Source organism: Moschus berezovskii, chromosome 16 (genome assembly GCF_049115385.1).
Source record: "Moschus berezovskii isolate FMDL1 chromosome 16, NW_MosBer_1.0, whole genome shotgun sequence".
Classification (NCBI taxonomy): Eukaryota; Metazoa; Chordata; class Mammalia; order Artiodactyla; family Moschidae; genus Moschus; species Moschus berezovskii.
In genome coordinates, this window is record NC_142475.1 from 69,245,251 (window position 1) to 69,269,486 (window position 24,236).

Consider the following 24,236-nt stretch of genomic DNA (forward strand, 5'->3'; position numbering starts at 1 on the left):
ACAGCAAGGATTCAACAGTGTTGAAGGAGCTATACTAAAACAGCATCCTCCATATGGCCAAAGAGGAGCGAGATCTGAAAAGATTTGGGGCCAGTCAAAGCCTGGAATAAGCTGGGTCTTCTATGGGGCTTCCCTGGTGGCTCTGATGGTAAAGAATCCACCTGCAATGCAGGAGACATGGGTTCAGTCTCTGGGTTTGGAAGATCCCCTGGAGAAGGAAATGGCATGGGAAGATCCCCTGGAGAAGGAAATGGTAATCTACTCCAGTATTCTTACTTGGGAAATCCGCTGGCGGGCTTCAGTCCATGGGGTCACAAAGAATCAAACATAACTGAGCAGCCAACACTTTCACTCTCTCTGGAGGAACCTCTCAGGTCTTTTCAACTAAACCTGTGGTCTTTCTCTTTACTATTTCTACTTCTGTATTCATTTACCTCAACTTTCCCTTCCAAACCTATTTTCACCTCCAGATTGATACCCAAGCTGAAAGATGTCAGTGGGGACAGAGAAAGATTATTTTCTTACCAACATAAAACACTTTATAATTATGATCTTCTGTAACAACTCACATCTTCCCCAGAAGACACATTTCTTTCTCTGTTCTCTATGTCAAAAGTCCATTCCATAGTGCAGTGATCCAGCTATGCACTGACTTCTTTGGAAACCTTCAGAATTTTTCTTTTTACCTTCCTTTTGTTTCTTAGAGCAATTGTGAATTAGTATAGACTCAAAAATGGGAGTTGAAATATGCATTATATCATTTGTCAGGTTAGTTACAAAGGAATAAGCAGAGGTAACCAGAAATGAGGAACAGGAAATTTCTGATAAACAACTTTGATGGTTATCTAGAAGCTGAATTGAATCACAGACACTAGAGTTTGGAATTGCATTTTGAATTGCAGAATATATTGGACTTCCCAGGTGGTTCAGTGGTAAAGAACCTGCCTGCCAATGCAAGAGACATAAGGGATGCAGGTTCAATCCCTGGGTTGGGACAATCACCTGGAGAAGGAAAAAATGGCAACCCCCTCCAGTATTCTTACTTGGAAAGTCCCACGGACAGAGGAGCCTGGCAGGCTACAGTCCACAAGGTTACCAAAGAGTCAGACACAACTTAGCAACTAAACAACAAACAAAAAATTGCACAATTAGAGGTTAACAACCTCCCACCTATATGATATCAGTTTATTTTGAAATATTAGTGTGGTTTTATAGGCATTCAATTCTGTGGTAGTGCCAGAGAGCATTTATGTGTTTATCAGGTCCCCATGCAGCACATTTGAATTGAGTAAAAGAAATAATTAAAACAACAACCTGGGTATTCCTAATATGGGCACTGTCATGGATGTTAATAGTATTTGGAAGTAAAATGAATGAGGTTATCATTTTTACAGGCTCAGCATTCATCAGTGAAAACATGTAGCTGATAAATTCAGCCCTATAATCAAGCAGTTTAAGTCTTTCCCAATATAGAATGGGAAGTTAGAATGGATGCTTCTGTCATTGGGCTTGCATTAAGGAGACTAGATAAAGATTGTTTACCTCAGTTACCTCTTACTGGCCCTTTCTCTAATTTAGGAACAGAAAAGTCCACAGTTAATTTTAGATTGTGAGAGAACAAGGAGGAACAGTGAGATACTGGGAAACCTTAAAATCTTTGCTGCACCCCTCGCTGATTCTGATTTGTGCCTCTTCATCATGGGAGTAGCTCTTGCATCATTTAAAAAACTTGAGCAATGTTTCAAGAGACTTCTTGGTCTTACCTCTGCAGACTCATAATTTCCTTATCTGTTCTTGGGAGGATAAAGCATCTAGAACTTTAAAAGCTGGATGCCCCTGCAATCCCATCTCCTTGTTCTTCATTCTTTTCCAGGCAGAAAGTTAATGGGACATTTTGTCTCTAGCAGAGGGATATTTTCAGATGCTGAGGAGTTGCCTGACACAGCAGGTCAGAGGAGTTAGGTGGGAGAAGGGAGGGGAATGTCCAGAGTTACCCCCTATCACAGGACTGTGTGTTGATAGACTTCCCTTCCTCTTCTCTCCCCTCCCATTCACTTTCTTTTCTGACCTTCCCTTCGGCCTTTCCTAGTAAGAAGCCAGTATGTTTTGACACTTGGGAAATCTCATTCAAGAATTTTTGTCAATGGACAAGTCATAAGAAGCCCTTCCATTTTAGGGCTAGTTGACGTCATCAAGGAGGCGATAAATATCTGTTGATATAATTGGATGTGAGATTCAATGTTGAGATAGCAAAAATTCTGCCCCTCGTTCCCGGGCAGGGCCCTATGATTTATGCAGGAGCAGAGGCAGCGCGCAATCCAGCTGTCAAGAGAGCGTCAGCTTATTAGGCAAATGCTGCGTGGTTTCTGAAGAGGGTCGACACTATAAAATCCCCTTCCAGGCTCTGGTGTGGAGAAACTCAGAGCCCACGTCCGTGGAGAGACAGAAGAGGAAGAGAAGAGGAAAAGAACAGAGTGGGAAGAGAAAGGAGAAGGGAAGAGAACCCCTGAAAAAAAGCCCCAGAGAAGCTTTTCTGCAGAGAAGCACTGCGCCCCGCTCACCTGCTGAGCACCTCGGAAGGTAGGCAGCGCCTAGACGGAACTGCGCCTCCAACTTTGCACTGCCTGAGCTGCCAGAGTGTGCGCCGCGCTGCCGGCTGTTCCTAGGCGTGTGTGTGTGTGTGTGTGTGTGTGTGTGCGCGTGTGCGCGCGTGTTTGTGCGCTCCCGTGCCACAAGATTCCGATAGATGGTAGCTGAGATGCTACTAAAAGCAAACTTAGACGGCTGCTCAGTGTTACCTGAACTGGCAGTTATTCCTCACTGTATGTGTAAACGAGCCCCCATCCATCCCGACAACCGAGAGAACCGAGGGCAGGGATGGGAAAAGAGGAAGGAGGCAGCAGTTCTCACTTTGGAGAAAAATGCTGAAACATCCGGAAAGGGTGGTGGTGGGGTCGCGGGGAGAGGGTAATGTTTAGAGCCCTTGAGACCACGAATTTGCAGGTCTTCTTTAGAGCCCGGGGAATTGGTCTGGGGGAATCGTTAGACAGGGGACTCGGGGACCCTCACTAAGTGAGTCTCGTAAGGAGAGTCGCTCCAGCCTGGCGCGGGACTGAGCCTTGGTGCCGCACCCTGCTCTTCCAAGCTGCTCCCCTTCTCAGTCTCACTCCAGCTCTGGAAGTCGTAATTCGGGCGCTTCAGCACTACGGACAGCGCCCCACCCGCGCCGGGAGCTGGGTCTGTGGGTGTCGTCCTGCGGGAAGACTCCCAGTGGAGCTCAACTCTGGTAACTCTTTTTTTCTCATTCCGCCCTCTGCCCACCTCTGTACCGCAGTTAGCGCCCCCTAACATGCGACTGCCGCTGCTCGTGTCCGTGGGCGTCCTGCTGGTGGCTCTGCTGCCCTCCCCGCCATGCAGGGCCCTCCTCAGCCGGGGGTCCATCCCGGGTGCCCGGCAGGCATCACAGCACCCCCAGCCCCTGAGTTTCTTCCAGCCGCCGCAGCCCCAGGAACCCCAGGCTCTGCCCACCCTACTCCGCGTTGGGGAGGAATACTTCCTCCGCCTGGGTAACCTCGATGAGACCCGGGCTGCTCCGCTCTCTCCCGCCGCCTCGCCTCTCGCCAGCAGAAGCAGCAGTCGCCTTTCTCCGGACAAGGTGGCCGCCAACTTTTTCCGAGCACTGCTGCAGCCCCGGCGCCCACTCGACAGCCCAGCGGGTCCCGCGGAACGTGGCACGGAGAACGCCCTCGGCAGCCGCCAGGAGGCGCCGGCCGCCAGGAAGAGGCGATCCCAGGAACCTCCCATCTCCCTGGATCTCACCTTCCACCTCCTCCGAGAAGTCTTGGAAATGACCAAGGCCGATCAGTTAGCGCAGCAAGCTCATAGCAACAGGAAACTGTTGGACATTGCTGGGAAATGAAACGGTGCGTTTGGCTAAAAAGATTGTGTATTTAGCACAAAAATGAATTAAAAAATCTAAAAATTAAAAAATAAAAATACAGTATTCTATACCATAGCATTGCTCTGATACCATCTGTTTATTTTTATATAGATTGAGATGTAGAGGATGTACAGCAGGAGCGCCCAGACTCCTTAATTAGCATGCACACAGTGTATTCATATGCAGTAACAGCGACAATATGTAATTTGCGTCCTATACTTCTAGTTTCTACTTCCAGGTGTCTTTAACAGTGTTTTATAGAGAGTATAGACCCAGGGGAAAATGTTTTGAAGTAGACATAAGTCACCATACTGATTTTATTGTGTTTTGAGCCAAAAAGAAAATCATTCTCTAGGGTGGGTGAGACAAAAATATGTAAGCTCTTTGATCCAACTTTTCCTTGTAAACGTTTCAGTAATAAAACATCTTTCCAATCCTTGATCAATTTGGCTCTGTAAGAGAATGCTGAATATTTATATTTCTAATAAAAGCTGCAAAGGTAATCACGACTTTATTTTTCCTCTCCAGTGCTCACAGGGGAAAACTGAGCTCTTTACTTTCTCCAAATTGACATCAACACAAGAATAAACAAAACTGGCATTTTTATTTTCTGCTAAAACCACAAACATATGTCGGTGGCTCACACAAATCCTGCAAATACCTTGGACTCATATCTGCACCTCAGAGTACCCCTCTGAGGTTGAGTTCAATAATTTAGAAAGTAGTTTGCAGTTCTGAGGCTTGGTAATTCTATAAATGAAATATTGATTCATAACAGAAATAACATTCAATCCTGATTAACTGTAGAAAGTATTAGTCACTCATGAAAGTGTTAGTCGCTCAGTTGTGTCTGACTCTTTGCAATCCCATGGATGGTAGCCTGCTAGGCTCCTCTGTCCATGGACTTCTCCAGGCAAGAATACTGGAGTGGGTTGCCATTCCCTTCTCCAGGGGTTCTTCTCAACCCAGGGATCAAACTCGGGTCTCCTGAGTTGCAGGCAGATTCTTTACCACCTGAGCCACCAGGGAAACCCCCTGATTTGTCATAAGATGTGACATAATTGGGGAGGAAAGGAAGAAAGGAAAAAGAGGTTAATGGTTGTGGCAAGGCTTCCCTCCAGTTAGAGGGCCAAAATGCTGTGTTGTTTTTTTCTATGAGAAAGGTTTACTTTACCAAACTTTGGTACCATTAAGTATTTTTTTTTCTAAGCTGTTTTCCATTTGCTGTCTTCTAATAGGAGAAACAATAACCTCTCCACTTAAAACTAAATGTAGTTGCTATAAAGTGCCCCTTGGGAACATTTTTCTTATAAAGCACATTTCGACTTTAATAACTTTACAAACACCTCATTTATGTCACACCAACACTAATCTCTTTCATTCTTAGGAATATAAACTATCTCTATGCACTTCTAAAATCAAACAGTACCCCTAATACAGTTTACAATGCACTTGCCTTTGGTAGTTTAGTTATAACTTTAAAAATTCAATCGAGTGTTTAATATTTCAAAATCAATTTGGATGTATGAAGATGCTTATTCCCTTGAGACCCTTTAAATTCACTTGACTAATGGATTAATACAATGATATGAATACAATAAATCATTGTAAGACTAAGTTGTTAAAAAGAGCATTTATTTAAGAGTTCATACAGAGTGAAGTTTCTAACTTTACAAAACTTATGTTTTGAATGAGGTGTTATGGGGGGACAACACATGATTTAAATACATATATATGTACATGTATAATGTGTATTGTGTGTGTGTATATATATATTTAAATACATGCAGTTGCTCTATAGTTCAGATTGGTGCTTCAGTGGATACATGAGACAGTAGATGGTTCCTGTTGAAAAGTCTTTTTCAGGTAAAGTACGTGATATCTGCATATTTGAAACTAAGATTAGAAAAATGTCACAAGAAATGTCCTTGGCCTTTGCCTTCTGGACTAGGAAAGTGTCACCAGAGACAAAGAACATTTCTGGATATCCATCCAGCAATATCCGTTGTGGAAAAGAGAAAAGCTTTGTGAAGCATCTCATATCTTTGGTCAGTGATTTACCTTTTGTCCATATATTGATAAATCGGTCACTTCTGAATTAACACTGAATTTCACTGACCACCTGCACTGTTAAAGAGGAAAGAAAATAAGAGCTACTGTGATATCAGAACAATAGCCAGTGCCTATTAGAGATGAGTGTAGTGCCCACTTTTTTCAACACTGGCCACTTGTTACTGATGCACACACACACATACCACACCTATACACCCTTCATAACGTTTCCCACACAATAAAAAAATTTGCGTAAGATCAAGTTCCTTTTTCCCCCAATGCTCTTCTGCAACTTTCTTCTCAGAGCATTGTTCTCCCTCAATGTGTTAGCTAAGTCATCTGGAATTAAAGGGTATTTTCGGTAGAAATGCCATTCAGAGGTCCCTTTCGTCATCTACATGATCCTAGTTTCATCTGGGTCCCTGCTGCCTGTGAGTATCTCAGCCAGGCAGAGAGAGGTGCAGCAGTTGGAATGAATATCATTCATTGAGGGAGTTCAACCAGGAAAAGGAGAAGACATGGCGAGCTGGCTCAGAATCAGCTCCATTCCCGCTCCCTGAAGCAGCAGCCTGTCTCTGGAGGGGAGAGTTCTCAAATCCAGTCTGCAACAGAAGAAAACCTGCATCAGAGGGAAAAGAGGCCAATCCTTTCCAAGTTGGTCCAGTCACTTTTCTACCGAGGAGAAAGGATAATAATAATTATATAGGACATAATTATTATTAGGGATGGAGAGCAAGCTCAGGTTATCTTGGCTGTGGCCAAGAGCCATGAAAGGATTTCACACACAGGGATAAAAATAATGCATGCGGTGGAGGAAAGTTTTAGGAAAAGAGTATAGGCTATTCTACTTTTTTAAAAGTCAATCTGTATATGATTTACTGAGATGAAAATCACATTAAAACTAACAGGAGTTTGGATTTAGAAAAGTCTAAGATAAAATCCTAAATTAAATGACTTTGCTACATCACATGACATAATCTCTCCACTGCTAAATTAAGAATTTCCAAAAGCATGTAAAAATATATAAGTAAATTTTGCAAAACTGTAGGTTTACAGAAAGGATTCATTTCTCTAGGCAATAAAATCTAGTAACATAAACATTTCTAATGATGTATCGTTTATAGATTTTGAATCTAATCTAGAAAATGAAATGTATTTATGATGCTTTGAGTTTAAAAAATAACAGTTTAGTAGAATCAGGGACACTCATAAGGAAGTCTTGCTGAAATGCAATGTGTTGTAAAAACACAAACTCCTTACGTGGAAGGTATGACAAACACAGTTCTTTGTAGGAGAAACACCAAACACAGACTAACATATTCGGATGACTTCACTGGTAAAGTTATCCTGTGAGATTAGAATGCTGCTGATACCAAAGCAATGAGGTAGGCACATGCATTCAACCCAGACGCCCAGGCTGATTTTTTGAAGCTGCTATATGATTGGCCAACACCTGGCACAGGCAAAGCAGGACTTCAGTGAGTGTGTTGTTTTGTTGCCACTCAAAACAGTTTCAAGTGAAAAATGAGCGCTTGTCCTACACTTTACCCGATTTTGCCCTAAATATATATTTGGGGGTAATATTTCAAGTTCGGTAAAATTATCCCAAGTCATTATGACTTTAGGATTACCCTTCCCCCTGCCATGTTGCTCCCTGATAAAAAGTTAAGGGGGGTCCATGAAATCATATTAGCCATGGAATCATATTATTTTTATTAGAATAAAACTGAAGCAGGTAGTTTTCTATAAAGGAATAGCTGAGACATCAAGTGTGATTGGGCTTCTTTTTTAAAAGGCTGTTATTAGATTCTGTTGGTAATGGGCTAGCTACCTGAATGTCCTTGAAGTTAAGGTAGAACAAACATCGTCTTGACAGAGGTCCATCTAGTCAAAGCTATGGTTTTTCCAGTAGTCATATATGGATGTGAGAGTTGGACTATGAAGAACGCTGAGCACCGAAGAATTGCTGCTTTTGAAGTGTGGATTGCAAGGAGATCCAACCAGTCAATCCTAAAGGAAATCAGTCCTGAATATTCATTGGAAGGACTGATACTGAAGCTGAAACTCCAATACTTTGGCCACCTGATGTAAAGAACCAACTCATTGGAAAAGACCCTGATGCTGGGAAAGATTGAGGGCAGGAGGAGGAGGGGATGACAGAGGATGAGATGGTTGGATGGCATCACCGATGCGATGGAACTGAGTTTGAGTAAATTCCGGGAGTTGGTGATGGACAGGGAGGCCTGGTGTGCTGCAGTCCATGGGGTCGCAAAGAGTCGGACACAACTGAGCAACTGAACTGACAGAACCTGTTGATGCACACCGAACTCTTCTAGTCCCCATCAGAGTCATCTTACTCTCATGAATCCTAACAAAAAACCCAAGTGATCTGGGCACATCATTGATATGCAAAGCACTTTTTTTCTAGCCATTCTGTGTGAGCAAACAGTGAATTTTGCACAGATGAACGGACCATCAGGCTTCACTGCGTAGCCTCTTTTTCTTGAAGACAACTTCTGATCTAGAGGAAACTTCTGTGACAGTTGTCCTGAAATATCTAAAGGGTGAAACTAGTTGTGTAAGGTATAGTCTGCGTGGGGTAGAATCTTTGTGACACTGCTGGAGGTGTGCAAGCTATCTGGATGGCTTTTAGAATTTGTATTTCTGTGCTTTTTTTTATATTCAAGATTAAAATCTGTGTGCTAGTCGTGTCCAACTCTGCGATCCCATGGACTTTAGTACACCAGGCCCCTCTGTCCATGGCAAGAATACTGGAGTGGGTTACCATGTCCTTCTCCAGGGGATCTTCCTGACCCATGGATTGAACCAAGCAGGTTCACACCTGATCTGAACCCAGGTCTCCTGCGTTGCAGGCAGATTCTTTACCATTTGAGCTACCCTTGGAAGCCCAATGGAAAATTTATCTTCCATTTAAAATGTTTTGGCAGTTAATACTCTACAGCCTTCAAACCTTGGTATCAAATAGTTTGGGTTCGCTGCTTTAACACCCTCACATTTCAGTGAGTTATTAGATTTTTCCTTCTAACAATATGGACAAATGCTATCTTTCAGAGAAGAAAGGCTGGTGCCAGAGCAGGGGCCAAGAGCAGAGATTATTCTGAGTATCTGTAGGTGATTACACTGTCTCCTTGGTCTTGTTTATGTGAACTTTAGGTTCCCCAACCATCTCAGCAAGGAAGTTTTATGCAAAGAGGCTGAGCCTGGTTTCAAATCCCAGAATAACAGTTCATTAGCAATATGACTCAGGCAAGACACTTAACCTCTCTGAGCCTTTTGTTTTCTCTTCTGTAAAACAGAGATGAAACCCTATAACCTGCCTGCAAATGCAGGAGACATAAGAGACATGGGTTCAATCCCTGAGTCAGGAAATCCCCTAAAGAAGGGCATGGCAACCCACTCCAGTATTCTTGCCTGAAGAATCCCAATGGACAGAGGAGCCTGGAAGGCCACAGTCCATTCATTACAAAGAGTTGGACATGACTGAAGTGACTTAGCACGCATGCAGCCTATCCCACAAGGCTGTCATAAGGACTGAATATCATGCACCTAAAGCACTTGCATGTGACTTAACTCATATTAAGTGCTTCATAAATGTCCATTTCCTTCCTTCCTTCCTTCTTTCTCATATTAGTGAAGAGCCTCCTCTGCCAGGCAGAATCAGCTGGGGACTATTTGTGAGAAACGATATACAACAGCCAGGATCTTCAGCATAAAGACAGTTGTATTGGGGATGTTCATCTTTTCATAACTGGACATTATGTATGTTTCAATCCCTTTGGCTAATCATGACTATCCATCACCCAGTCCAGTGTATCTCCATGTGGCCTGACTTTATATATGGCTCTCTCATAAAGGAAGAATGAGTTAAAATTTTAGAAATCTTTCTATAAGCACAGTCTATTCAATCATAGGTTCTTCCCAGGTGATGCCAGTGGTAAAAGAACCTGTCTGCCAATGCAGGAGATGGAAGAGACACAGGTTCGATCCCTGTGTTAGGAAGATCTCCTGGAGGAGGGCATCACAACCCACTCCAATCTTCTTGCCTGGAAGAATTCCATGGACAGAAGGGCCTGGCAGGCTACAGTCCATGGAGTCACAGAGAGTTGGACATGACTGAGCATGCATGCATGCATTTAATCATAAGCAGACATTTTCCCTACAGCCTTTCCCAAGAGAATTTTATATATGCATTCCTTTAAATAGTTTTCCAAATGCTGGCTCTCCTTCATCACAGGAAGTGCTATTTCTTAGGAATGATGTCCCGTGAATCTGAACAAAGGACAGAGAATGATAAGCACTGATCTTCTCTACCTGCTTTTGAGTTTGTCCTGAGTTGGAGTTTAGTCCAAGGTGTATGACAAAGGGAAGAAAGGATTTCTCATCCCATATTATTTCTAAATTTCACACATTTTCCTCAGGTAACAAATGAACAAACCTACAACCATCATTTAACACTGCTCTGTCAGCACAGGGTTTCAGATGAGAAGTGTGAGTTTTAGTAATAATATAAAACCAGGAGATAGAATAGGGAGGCAGACTTTTCCATCTCAACTGTGAGATCCACTTCAGTCAAAATCCACAGAAGACCAGCAGAAGGGGTGACACACCTTTGCTGAAAGGAAAGACTATTTTTCTCAGATGAACTTGACCAGAAATTCTGGGTATTCATGAACCAGACTCAGTCAGAAACATAAAACCTTTTATTTTCCTTTGACTTCTTTGCTGCTGCTATCAAATGTCCTTTAAAAGGGAATGCATGCAATGTCAGATTATGGTACTAAAGCATCTTTTCCCTGCACAGAAGGGGAGGCTCATGAGAGGCGCTTTTACTCAGGGCTGAGTGATGTGTGGCAGCATCCTTCTTGGGTTATCATCTAGCGCCATTTCTTGCTGATGGAGATTGAGGAGCAGGCATTCTGCCAGAGGCGTGTGGGCAATCTGTCCCTGAGTACAGGACAGTTCCAGGCTATGGCCAGTGTTGGCTTGGCCTGAACTGTGCATGGTACTTTGAAAAAGACTTTAATTAGTTGCAGACATCAAGAATCAGGTGCAGGAAAGTGGAGAGAGAGAAACCCTTGTCACTGTTGGTGGGAATGTAAAATGGTATAACAGCATCACAGTTCCTCAAAATTTAACCATGGAATTACCATACAATCCAGCAATTCCATGTTTGGGTATACACCCCAAAGATCTGAAGGCAGGAACTCACACAGATATTTGTACACTTATGTTTACAGTGGCACTATCACAACAGCTAAGAGGAAGCAACTTTTGAGTGTCCATCAATGGGTAAATAAACAAAATGTGGCACATACATAGAACGGGATAGTGTTGTTGTTGTTCAGTCTCTCAGTCGTGTCTGACTCTGCAACCCCACTGACTGCAGCACACCAGGCTTCCCTGTCCTTCACCATCTTCTGGAGCTTGCTCAAACTCATGTCCATCGAGTCGGTGATGCTATCCAACCATCTCATCCTCTGTCGCCTCCTTCTCCTCCTGCCCTCAATCTTTCCCAGCATCAGGGTCCTTTCCAATGAATTGGTTCTTTGCATCAGGTGACCAAAGTATTGGCACTTCAGCATCAGGCCTTCCAATGAATATTCAGGGTTGATTTCCTTTAAGATTCACTGTTTTGATCTCCTTGCAGTCCAAGGGACTCTGAAGAGTCTTCTCCAACACTTCAGTTCAGTTCAGTTCAGTCGCTCAGTTGTGTCCGACTCTTTGCGACCCCATGAATCACAGCACGCCAGGCCTCCCTCCCAGAGTTCACGCAAACTCATCTCCAACACTACTCAATCTTAAAAAGAAAGGAAATTCTGATACCTGCTGCAACATGGGTGAACCTTGAGGATGTTATGCTAAGTGAAATAAGCAAGTCACTAAAAGATACAGTACCATCCTGCTATCTAGAGTCATCAAATTCATACAAACAGAAAGTAGAATGGTGCTTGCCAAGGGCTGCACCAATGGAAACATGTTTAATGAGTGTAGAGTTTCAGTTTTGCAAGTGAAAAAGTTCTGGAGATTGGTTGCATAATAGTGGGAATTTACTTAGTGACACTGGGCTTCCCAGGTGGTTCAGTGGTAAAGAATCTGTCTGCCAATGCAGGAGGTGTAGATTTGATGCCTGGGTTGGGAAGATCCCGGGGAGAAGGCAATGGCAATCCATCCAGTATTCTTGCCTGAGAAATAACATGGACACAGGAGTCTGGTGGGCTACAGTCCATGGGGTCACAGAAAAGACAGACATGACTTAGTGACTGAGCATGAGTGCCTTTACCTACAGGCAGCTTGGCCCACTTGATTGAACAAAATGAAACAGATGCTTTCCTAATATTTATGCTGGCATAAGACAGGGTAGCCATGTTTATAAGAGGAATTACTTTTTGCTGGCCTAAAATAAAAGAGTGAGCTGTGCCAGGTCATTGTGATGAGTGACCAGTGCCCTCAGGCTGCCTCTCAGCTTGCCAGGGCCTCCGTAAGGTACCACCCTCAGCCCTTCTCCAAATGACCAGCTTCTGTAGCACCCACGATTCTGATCCGTTACCTTGTACCTGTGCCGTGTTCCATTCCCTCAGGCGTATCCAAGCGATACTAACTGATCAGATAAATTGTATTGCAACCAAGAGATTAATGGATGCTGACAGCTTCAGGTCCACTCCTGCCAGATACCACTTCACCTAGAAACTGTCCTGCCTAGCCCTGTGGGCTGGCTGCTGTATGTATGTCAGTCACATGCCCAGCCGGGAAGGGGAGGGGGGCTGGCAGGGAGGAAACTGTGTCCAGACCCCACCTTTGGACCACCCCCTCCACTCTGCCGCTTTGAATGGCAGACACAAATTCTACCTGACGGAAGGATCTGGTTACCACTGCATGTTAAAAGCCAGTCTTTCTGGGCCAATCCAAAGGAAGCTTTGGCCTTCTACAATGAAAGCCATTTGCCTTAAAAGAATCAGGGTGGGAAGGGTAAGGCTAGACTGGAGGCTGCTGGGTGGGTGACCACCAGGGTCTGTCCTGCACCTGCTGGGCTGAGTCAGAGAGTCAGAGCCAGATGCTGGAAACAGGTGTGAGCGGGAATGCTGAGGGCAGGGTTAGAATGTTTATTCAGAAAGACTAAACCCAAGCACTGGCTGCTCCCTACTCAGCATTCCTGAAGCTCGGGCCCCGGATAGCTTAAGCATCATGGATTCCAGGCTGGAAAAGAGAGGACAGCCAAGAGCCTGGGCCAGTCATCAGGGCCTGGGAAGTGCCTGGGGCCTGGTCTGTGACTCACAGCCAAGAGCCTGAGCCCCGGAAACTCGGTTGGGCAGGTCTATCCTGGGCATTTCCATCACAGGGATAGTCTTTACTGCTCAGTGGCAGAGCAACTGAGGTATGTCAGGACTGCAGCGCAGAGCTGTGAAAATACAGCACACTCTCAGTGGACGCTTGAGGAAGGGTAAAGAAGACACACCGGCCCCTCCAACACAAGGAGCCCTGGAAGGAAGACATTCACTAAAGGGCCTTTTTCCCCTTAGGAGAATTTACAGCTGTGAGCACTGAGGGATGGAAGGCATGGATGGAGCTGATCTGGGGGCTTCACTGCCTGTAGCTGCCTCCCTCTTGCCAGTTAGGGAAGATCAGAAACCAGGCCTATGGAACAAGAAGAAAGCAAATTCACTCCTTTTTTCTTAATCTGGAGGAAGATGTCCGGTGTACTGACTTTGGGCTGTTTCAAACACGGCCTCTAGGAATAAAGGGAGTTGGGGTGGGGTCAGGAAGGAGAAGTGAAAATGTCGATGTCACAGTTTTGCAGACATTAACAGCCAGCCTTCTTCTCAGGCATGGACCCGCCATTATGTGTCCAGCAGAGAGAGAGAGAGAGTGTGTGTGTGTGTGTGTGTTCGTGTTCTCAGCCTTTCTGAAAGGAGAAAGGATGCTAATTAGATTATCAGTTCCTCACAGATAGGACTTCTTTGCCTTGTGTGAGGGAAACAATAGATTTTCCTCAAGAGCCATGGGAGGTCGATGGTATTGTTATGCCCAGTTCATGGACGAGATAACACAGGATGGTTGAGGAACTGGCTCAGAGTAACTCTAAAGATAAAGTGCTGAGATCAGAACCCCAAAGGGAAAAGAGGCAGCCAGAGCTGCTGAGCATGTGAGATAGGCTGACTCCACCCCCACAAGTCAGAGACAGGGAGGAGGGGGGTCAGCAACTGAAGGACTGGTGCTTTCTCACAGGGGGTGGAAGCCTAGAACTGACCTCTCGGTGCCAATGTGTCACGAGGGGTGAGTCAATGCAGAGAACCCTTGGTCACACTGTTTTTGCTTCAGTCATACCAACCCTGATAAAGTGGTGATTCACCCACTTTCCCTAGATGGGATGTGACCTCCATTCTACTGCAGGCATGCACTCCGTGGTGGTGGACAAGGGTTCACTGGGCACCAGGCTCCCAGCTGCTCCATAATTTGGAGCAAGTCACTCATCCTCTGTGATCCTCTACTTAAAAATGAGTAAGTTTTATAATAACTGAATCACTTTGCTGTACAGCAGACATTAACACCACTGTAAATCAATTATACTTCAATAAAACTAATTTTATGAAAAAATAAGAATAACAATATCAAATTTTAAAAATAAGGAAGTTAAAAAATTCCTACTGTGCAGGGTTGTTGTGAGGTTTAAATGAGAGAATCTCTGTGAAAGACCTTGCACAGATAGAGCAACGTGCACATGTTAGTTAGCCTTTGCCACATGGCACTGGTTTTTCAGATGCTTTGAACAGTGGTGGATTTGTGTTTTGCTTTGTGGGTTCTAGTGGGGAAAAGGCATTTCATAGAAATCACTGAGATACATAAATAAAGGGAGAAAAATCCACAGGGTGTACAGCACTAATAAGGGCCTTAGGTTAAATCGGAATAACAAACATTAAAAAAACTACAGAAGTAAAACTCAAGTAGCTTTGTCATGACAACTCCCCCAGAAAGCTCTCCCCTGTGCCTACGTTACTGTTTTCATGGAATTGTAGGACTGCAGGCACATGTTGCCAGGGGAAATGAATTCATTACACTGCTGCTGCTGCTAAGTCACTTCAGTCATGTCTGACTCTGTGTGACCCCATAGACGGAAGCCCACCAGGCTCCCCCGTCCCTGGGATTCTCCAGGCAGGAACACTGGAGTGGGTTGCCATTTCCTTCTCCAATGCATGAAAGTGAAAAGGGAAAGCGAAGTCTCTCAGTCGTGTCCAACTCTTAGCGATCCCACGGACTGCAGCCTACCAGGCTCCTCCATCCATGGTATTTTCCCGGCAAGAGTACTGGAGTGGGGTGCCATTGCCTTCTCCATTCATTACACTGCTCACATGTAATTTACATTACATTTCCCTCTTTAAAACAGATACATCCATTTCAGCGTCCTATTAAAGTGACTTTTACTAAGGAAGCTATTTGATCTTGAGAAATATAGCCTACAGTTTTAGTACAGATTATTTTTTTTCTCTTCTAGTGTTAGTGGCTCAGTCATGTCTGACTCTTTGCGATCCCATGGACTGTAGTCCACCAGAGTACTGTGTTCATGAGATCCTTCAGGCAAAAATACTGAAGTCAGTAGCCATTGGCTTCTCCAGGAGATCCTCCCGACCCAGGGAATGATCCCAGGTCTCCCGCATTGCAGGCAGATTCTTTACTGTCTGAGTCACCAGGGAAGCCCCTTCTAGAAAAGCCCCCAAATTGACACTTACTATGGATGGAGGAGCCTGGTAGGCTGCAGTCCATGGGGTCGCTGAGGGTTGGACATGACTGAGCAACTTCACTTTCACTTTTCACTTTCACACATTGGAGAAGGAAATGGCAACCCACTCCAGTGTTCTTGCCTGGAGAATCCCAGGGACGGGGGAGCCTGGTGGGCTTCCGTCTATGGGGTCACACAGAGTCGGACACGACTGAAGTGACTTAGCAGCAGCAGCAGCAGGATATCACTGATGCTAAAGCTGAAACTCCAATACTTTGGCCACCTCATGCGACGAGTTGACTTACTGGAAAAGAGTCTAATGCTGGGAGGGACTGGGGGTGGGAGGAGATGGGGACGACAGAGAATGAGGTGGCTGGATGGCATCACCAACTCTATGGACATGAGTTTGAGTGAACTCCAGGAGTTGGTGATGGACAGGGAGACCTGGCGTGCTGTGATTCATGGGGTGGCAAAGAGTCGGACACGACTGAGCGACCGAACTGAGGATATCACTTTCCCAGGAGGGGAAAAAAAAAGAAAACTGCAGTTGCAGGGTACAAATGAAAAAGCAATAATAATATTAATGTAATAGTCTCATTAAAACTTACTTCTTTAAATAAAATGATTCCTCTAGCCAAAATTTTTTCTATGAAAAAATGCTTGCATTTCATTATCAGAACTTCTTATAACTTCCAGGACTATTAAGTCCTGGATAATATTATGCAGTAAATGTAGGCTTGAGTGCTGATCATTTTTTCTCTATTTTTACCAAGTGAAATTCCAGCATAGTCAGGGTGCCTGGCTTAAAAGTGATTTGATTCATAAGCTTGAATCTCCTAATTTGTATAACACAAGCAGTTGCTCTCAGTAGAAATTTCTGTTTGAAAATAATTTGACACCCTGAATCCCTCAATTAAATTTAGAGAACATAGTTAAATTTTCATTCATTTCAGTTTGTTTTGGAAAATTAAATAGATCATTTCAAAGAACATAGGACCTGTAGTCACACTCATGGGAAATCATATTCTTGGTCTACTGCTTTATTTTTTAAAACATTCTCTGGTACCTTGTGAAATTAATCTCATGCAGGATAGAAGATTTTGCCTCAGGCATCGCTCACCACTGAGTCCCTAGTGGCAGGTGGACTTGATATTTACCCTTAAAATCGGACTGAATGATTTGGTCTCAAAGGTTATTTGCATGAAAATTATTTTATCTTTTTGCATGGGATATGTACTGGGGACTCTACATACCTGCTTTTCCTTGGAACACTGGCTACTGTTCATCCCAGTTTAAGAAAATATGGATATTTTCAAGGAGAAATCTTAGGTAGGGAAATTTGATAATCTCTCAGGTCTGGGGACACATGTATTGGTTTCTGAGAATCTAGGAAATAAACCCTAGGCTTCAAGAAGAGAAGAGAATCTTGGCTAGTACCATGTATCTTTCTTTTCCCCTTCCTTTCTTCCTAATTTACTTTCTTTCTTCTTTTCTTCCCTCTTCTAAGAAGTGTTTTTTATTTTTCCCTGGAGGAGCACCTTTATAACCTCAAAGGACAACATTTATGGAACGCGGGCTGGGAACTAAGATGGCCATAGTCTGGTTTTCCTTGGAGACTCTTCCTGCACTGGACTGGCCCTCCACACACTGCTTCTGCTGTTTTAGGGTACAGAATCCAAAGGTGTGGGTCACCCACATTGTCCCTGATGCTCTGTCTCTGAAATCATGATATATTCTATAGGAAGCATGTGGCAGTCCTCAGGACAGGAGGAAGGGCCATCTGCACCTTCCTGTCAGCCAAGAGGACAAGCCCAGGGCTGGAAGGCCCTGGCCCATGCTGGGGGGGCCTCTGCAGTTCCGTGGAAACTGGTGTAGACAGCACAAGGAGTGAACTGGGACAGAAGCATGTCATTAAAATGTACAGACATCTTAGCTCATAAAGCAGTTTACATCTACACTAAAAATAGGGCCCCAAAGACCTTAATCATCAGATTGCAAAGTTGAGCTTAGTCACTTAAAAGCATCAGGCACCTTGGCTGTCAAGACCTTGCTCTGCTAGGCCTTGCTGGTAGCTGTGGGAGGAAGGGGAGACAAGTGTGCTGGATTTAGGCTGTGAGTCTTTCTGTGGCCAGCTGTTTAAAACCAGTTAAGATCAAATTGCCAACATCCACTGGATCATCAAAAAAGCAAGAGAGTTCCAGAAAAACATCTATTTCTACTTTATTGACTATGCCAAAGCCTTTGACTGCGTGGATCACAATAAACTGTGGAAAATTCTGAAAGAGATGGGAATACCAGACCATCTGACCTGCCTCTTGAGACACCTATATGCAGGTCAGAAAGCAACAGTTAGAAATGGACATGGAAGAGACTGGTTCCAAATAGGAAAAGGAGTACATCAAGGCTGTGTATTGTCACCCTGCATATTTAACTTATATGCAGAGTACATCATGAGAAACACTGGGCTGGATGAACCACAAGTTGGAATCAAGATTGCTGGGAGAAATATTAATAACCTCAGATATGCAGATGATACGACCCTTATGGCAGAAAGTGAAGAGGAACTAAAGAGCCTCTTGATGAAGGTGAAAGAGGAGAGTGAAAAAGTTGGCTTAAAGCTCAACATTCAGAAAACTAAGATCATGGCATCCGGTTCCATCACTTCATGGCACATAGATGCGGAAACAGTAGAAACAGTGTCAGACTTTATTTTCTGGGGCTCCAAAATGACTGCAGATGCTGACTGCAGCCATGAAATTAAAAGACGCTTACTCCTTGGAAGGAAAGTTATGACCAACCTAGATAGCATATTAAAAAGCAGAGACGTTACTTTGCCAACAAAGGTCTGTCTAGTCTAGGCTATGGTTTTTCCATTGGTCATGTATGGATGTGAGAGTTGGACTGTGAAGAAAGCTGAGCGCCGAAGAACTGATGCTTTTGAACTGTGGTGTTGGAGAAGACTCTTGAGAGTCCCTTGGACTGCAAGGAGATCCAACCAGTCCATTCTAAAGGAGATCAATCCTGGGTGTTCATTGGAAGGACTGATGCTAAAGCTGAAACTCCAATACTTTGGCCACCTCATATGAGGAGTTGACTCATTGGAAAAGACGCTGATGCTGGGAGGGATTGGGGGCAGGAGGAGAAGGGGATGACAGAGGATGAGATGGCTGGATGGCATCACCGACTCGATGGACATGAGTTTGAGTGAACTCCAGGAGTTAGTGATGGACAGGGAGGCCTGGTGTGCTGCGATTCACGGGGTCGCAAAGAGTCGGACACGACTGAGCGACTGAACTGAACTGAAGCTCTGTCAGTACCTTCCTCTTCCAGGCTACCCCCATCTGCCCTCTAACTTTTCTACGGTACCTTAAAGAATAGTATATGTGAACCCATTCAAGCAGGCAGACACAGTTATTTTTTAACACTTTTCCTTGGGATAAACTCTTCAAGAAAATACAGCAATGCTAACATAGCTACCTAAACAGAGTTTCAAAACACATAAAGCAAAACTGATAGAACTGCAAGGATAAATAGACAAATCCACAATTATAGTCAGAGATCTCAAAATTCCTCTCTTAGCAATTGATAAAACAAGTACACAGGAAATCAGTGAGGATATAAGGAACCTGAACAACACTCACTTGGCCTGATGTATATTCACAGAACATTCCACCCAGCAACAACAGAAAATACAAGGTTTTCAACTGCACAGGGAACATTCACCAAGTTAGCATAGTACATTTTAAAGAACTGGAAGCATATAGACAATATTCTCTCTCCACAATGAAATCAAACCAAAAATCAAACAGAAAGAAATCTGGAAAATTGTAATTACAGCTGATTCATGTCGTATGGCAGAAACCAAGCGAACATTGTAAAGCAATTATCCTCCAGTTAAAAAAGAAATCTGGAAAACCTCCATACAATGGGATACTACTCAGGAATATAAAGAAATGAGCTACTGATGCATGCAACCAAATGGATGACTCAAGAATGATATGCCAAGTGAAAAAACCAGTCACAGAAGCCTATATATTGGATGTTTTCATCTGTATGATCTTCTAGAACTGGTGAAACTAAAATTACCAGCAAAATAGCAGCTGGGATGCCAGAAGGAGATTACCTGCAAAGGCACATGAGGATAGAAATACTCTATAGCTTTACTGTGGCCTGTCGCCACACAATGCTACATGGCTGTCAAAACCTACTGAACCTTACAATTAAAACAGGTAAATTTTAAAAAATCACACAGTTTTTCATCTCTTCATTCATCTAATCTTCTATGACTACATTTACTGTGTATATTCTAAGTCCTTTGTTCTTCTGGGCCATGAGGTCTAAGCACCAGTAGATAGACTTCAGACCTGGATTTTATGGGGTTTATGGAATCTGAAAGGGTAATCAGCTGTGTAAACACCCAGCTAAATTGGTGTCCAGGAGATGTGGAGATAGTCTGGGAATAAGGGATTTGTGTAATAGCTTCAAGGCAAGAAATAAATTTGGGGAAATGCAGTGGGCTATCTAAATCTATTATTATTACAGTTGCCAGAATGATTTGTCAGGCCTAAGTTCATAACCCTCCCAATGAAAACATCCTGAAAAATTTTTAAGATTCTTAGTACCAGAGTTTTCGCTCTCTAATGTTATGCAAATAGATGAATCCTTTCATCAAGCAGTTGTTTTATTTTCTTCATGAGAAAACTGAGGCTCAAAGAAATTAAGTGCCCAGAGTTGGGACTGAACTGAAGTCCTTCCTCTTGATTTCACAGATCTTTGCTGAGCCCCAGGCCTTAGCACAGTTTCTACCCAACTTGCTCGTCTATTTTCAGACTTGAGGAATGCGTGGTGGAAAGTGGATATTCTAATCTTGCAACTACGAATAGCTATGATATGGTAAAAGCTTTCAGGGTCCCTGACAACTACAGCTTCGTGCTCTGGTGAAATATGTGAGCTGTGGTTCTTTACAGAGGCAGAAATGGCAGAGATTTTAATGTCAAAAACCCCATCTTCACAGCAACTGGCTCTCTGAGTGTGTGTGTGTATATGTGTGCGGTGGCAGTGGGGCTGGGGTCCTCTGACAGCTGCCAGGATCCAGTTCGAGTGTCAGCCAGAGCAGCTGCCAAGTTAATCTACCAAGCAGGGAGACATTTTTCGGGACATCCCTGTTCCCATCAAGTGGTTTGGACAAATTTCTCCAACCACAATCACTAAGCCTCACTGGGAATGGTGAAGGGGAATGTAGAGGGGCTTTCATTGCTGCTGCTCCTGCTTCTGGGAAAATCTAATTGCCACACATATTCCCAATAAAAAACCCAGTTGTCCTGGTGGGCCTGGGGATGGAACCTGTGCTAACCCTCAGGTGTAATTAGCATATAAGCAGTGTAGGAAGAGAAGGACAATGGAGGGAAGCAGAGTGGACCAGGAAATCTCCCTGGAGATGAGGCTCACAGAGGCTGCTTTTCAAGCGCAGTCAACCTGCTCACAGCGCCCTGCCCGCTTATTATTGCCCTGTCTTCTGAGGTTGACTGGGGCACGGTGCAGTTTCTTAAAAAAGTATTTTAAAATTAACACAGGAAGTAGATCAGATATAATTGCCACCAAACTCTTTGTGTTGACTGAGTGTACAACAGGCAGGGTCTAAAAGGGTGGGAACTTTAAGGGTGATTTTGCAGCTAAAGACCAGCTAATGTGCACAGTGTGACCCAGGCCTGAATTCAAAACTTGCTGAGCAGTTAGTTTTCTTGGAGAACCAAGGTGGGGAAGGCAACAGTGTGCCTCTGATCTAACAAGGAGCAGAATCCCGGGTCGCCACCCATGCAGAGAGCTGGCGTCTGGTTTTTGCCATCACCAGTTTCTGACACATAATCTGCCCATGTCATTAGGTGAAGAGAGAATGTACATGCTACGGCATCAGAAATCACAGACAGCAAGCATCAGGAAACATCTTCCTTCTTAAATGGATTGTGGTTCTGCTGATGGGGCTCAAGTGAGTTTACGGATTAGCAAGTGAGCCTGAGATGCTTCTGTCATTCCTAGGCCACCTCATCTCCCAGGATGCATTAAGAGAGGTAAGACCACCAGTGAATCAAGGAAAACCTGTGTGTTACATCCTAAATGTTCGCAGAAAGACTAACGAAGTGTGAAATTCTAACAAGTTAACCTTGCATTGCATGCCTGGTCGCTAAGTCATATCCAATTCTTTGTGACCCCATGGACTGTAGCCTGCCAAGCTCCTCTGTCCAAACAATTTTCCAGGCAAGAATACTGGAGCGCGTTGCCATTTCCTACTCCAGGGGAACTTCCCGACCCAGGGATTGAACCTGGGTCTCCTGCATTGCAGGCAGATTCTTTACCCTCTGAGCCACCAAGAAAGCCTTGTTTATCCCACAGTATAATTAAATAAGAGCTATAATTACCTTATATAGAGCCCATTTAAATATACCAATTTATATATCTTTATCTAAGTTCCGCCAACTTCTATACCTTTAACTTTAGTTTTCATAAGGACCTTGCATTGGACAAATATCTAGTGAGTTGAGTTCTGAGGCAGTGAAGGTGAATCAGGCCTGCGAAACCTTCACAGGGATGGGGAATCTGATGCTGTGGTGAGGTCTCTATTAATCTGTCCACACCCCCTTTCAGGCAGGGATCAGAGAGTGATCCTCCATCATAAACAGGTGTCCTTCTCTAGGTGAAAGGCTCTTTCTCAAACACCAAGAACTACCCAAGGTTCTTGGCAGTAGTGAAAGTCAACTCACCATACCCTCCACCCACAAGCCCACCCCCCTGCCTCACCCTCATGACAGGCATGTGAATGACAGCATCCGTGACATGGGCTCCAATGGACAGCAGATAAGAAGCATGACTTTCCCCCCGCAGCCTCAGAGAAGCATTACGAGGGCATATGGCAACAAAGTCCCAAACCTGAACTCTCAGAATATAAACTGAACTCTTCAGACAATTATTCAGATCCACAATTATTCAGGATATTCCAATTATGCATGGACTTTTCTCTCCCTCCCCGTTTGCCCCACTGAGCCCATGGCCGATAACTTCCTCCCCCTGTTGTTCATCACAAATGACAGGAAGAGGAGTTATGCCCTTGAGCTGATGAAGACACTCAGAACGTTCTAGAATACACAGGTCATGGCTGACTATTAGGCACGGGGTAGGTGCCACTCACACACAGTCACAGGCATGACAGGGACCCATGGGGAGCCTACTGCCATCGCTGAGTAGACAGCTAATGAGGCAGAAAGGAGCTATGAGGGGAGCTTCCAGAAGAGTCAGTGTCAACCCGGGAAAAGTCAGCGAGCCGGAAATAGACGAGCCCTTTCAGCTCCAGTCACCCTGGATCACTTCTGAGCTACAGGCACAGGGAGCTGGTCTCAGGTCCAGCAGAGTCATTTACTCAAAAGTACGTGGGGTTTAAATCTTTAAATATGATTCATGAAGCTTATAATATTCAAAAGGTTACAAAAGGAGTAAGATGGTTAGTCCCTGAACCTCCTAACAGTCATCAAGAAAAGGCTTGACTATGAGACAACATACCAAAAATAATATACTGTCTGTTGGCTTTATGACTTTTCTTTGGGTCTAATTTGTTATAGCCAGTACATGAACATTGGCCCTTTGGCTTCTTATTCGTTCAGATCTCACTTGGCCGAAATGCCCCCTATGTGACTGTGCCCGGGCTTCCCTCTCTTAGGAGAGAGACTGCGGACTCTGAGGGTGCAGAGAGAACCAGAAGTCACCTGGTCCACCTGCCCACCAAAGCAGTTACCTGCCCACCTGGGCACCTCTGGTGAGGCAGATGATATGCTGCTACTGAACTGATGGAAACCTGCATAGTCCTGTATGAGGCCTTTGCTGGTTATCCATCTAAGAGCAGACTACTCATAGCATTCTGGACATCTTTGGAAAATGGCCTCCTCTAATGGCTGTTCTGCCTGGAGAATCCCATGGACAGAGGAGCCTGGTGGGCTACAGTCCATGGGGTCGCAAAGAGTTGGACAGGACTGAGTGACTAACATTTTCATTGGCTATTATGGAGGGTCCACTCCCACTGGATTACTGAATAATTTCCCAATGAGTCTCGTTCTGAGTCAGGATTCCCTCCCATGCAGGATTAGATGACGGAGTGATTCTCTTCAGGAAGGGCTGTGAGGCCACAAGTAGTGCTTGGGAACTTGTGTCTTTTTAGATTGGCAGAGCCTCAGAATTGGGGGAGAAATTCATCTCTGGGCCTATAGAAGAGAAACATTATTGAAGAGCTACATGAGATGTTAGTTAAGGGAAAAGAAAAGATTTCCTACCCATTAAAGTAAAAATCAAGCATTGAATCTGACGCCAGATGTAGTGAAGTATAAGAAAAGCCAAAAGTGCTAGGCAGATTCCTAACTCCTGTGAGAAAACAAGAAGAAAGCTTCACTGATATTATCACAAATAATATTTTAATCTTCATTCAGATGGATTTTTCATTTTCATTTCGATTGTGCTTCTATCTTGGGT

At 44.2% G+C, this 24,236-nt stretch overlaps 2 protein-coding genes across 9 annotated transcripts in view; one reads left to right on the top strand and one right to left on the bottom strand.

Moving 5' to 3' along the window:
* The first annotated feature begins 3,264 nt into the window (after positions 1-3,264).
* On the top strand, positions 3,265-4,149 carry CRH (corticotropin releasing hormone). Its single transcript, XM_055432689.2, has one exon. The coding sequence runs from the start codon at positions 3,350-3,352 to the stop codon at positions 3,917-3,919; it is 570 nt and encodes a 189-aa protein (XP_055288664.1). The 5' UTR covers positions 3,265-3,349; the 3' UTR covers positions 3,920-4,149.
* Positions 4,150-4,171: 22 nt separating this feature from the next.
* Positions 4,172-24,236, bottom strand: part of TRIM55 (tripartite motif containing 55) — a 55,608-nt gene continuing 35,543 nt past the window's right edge. For 2 of the 8 annotated variants that reach the window (XM_088844450.1, XM_055431854.2), the window contains exons 10-11: positions 24,041-24,128; positions 4,172-6,594 (exon numbers count right to left, since the gene is read on the bottom strand). In XM_088844450.1, the coding sequence (XP_088700576.1) occupies positions 6,489-6,594; positions 24,041-24,128 (194 nt within the window). In that variant the 3' untranslated portion in view covers positions 4,172-6,488. Of the gene's footprint in view, positions 6,595-6,621; positions 24,129-24,236 lie in introns of those variants that run through there. The other 6 variants (XM_055431857.2, XM_055431853.2, XR_016039263.1 and 3 more) reach the window with 5 other exon arrangements.

What these genes read in the sequence shown, in the direction of transcription:
- CRH (XM_055432689.2), top strand. Translation starts at nt 3,350, where the DNA reads ATGCGACTGCCGCTGCTCGTGTCCGTGGGCGTCCTGCTGGTGGCTCTG.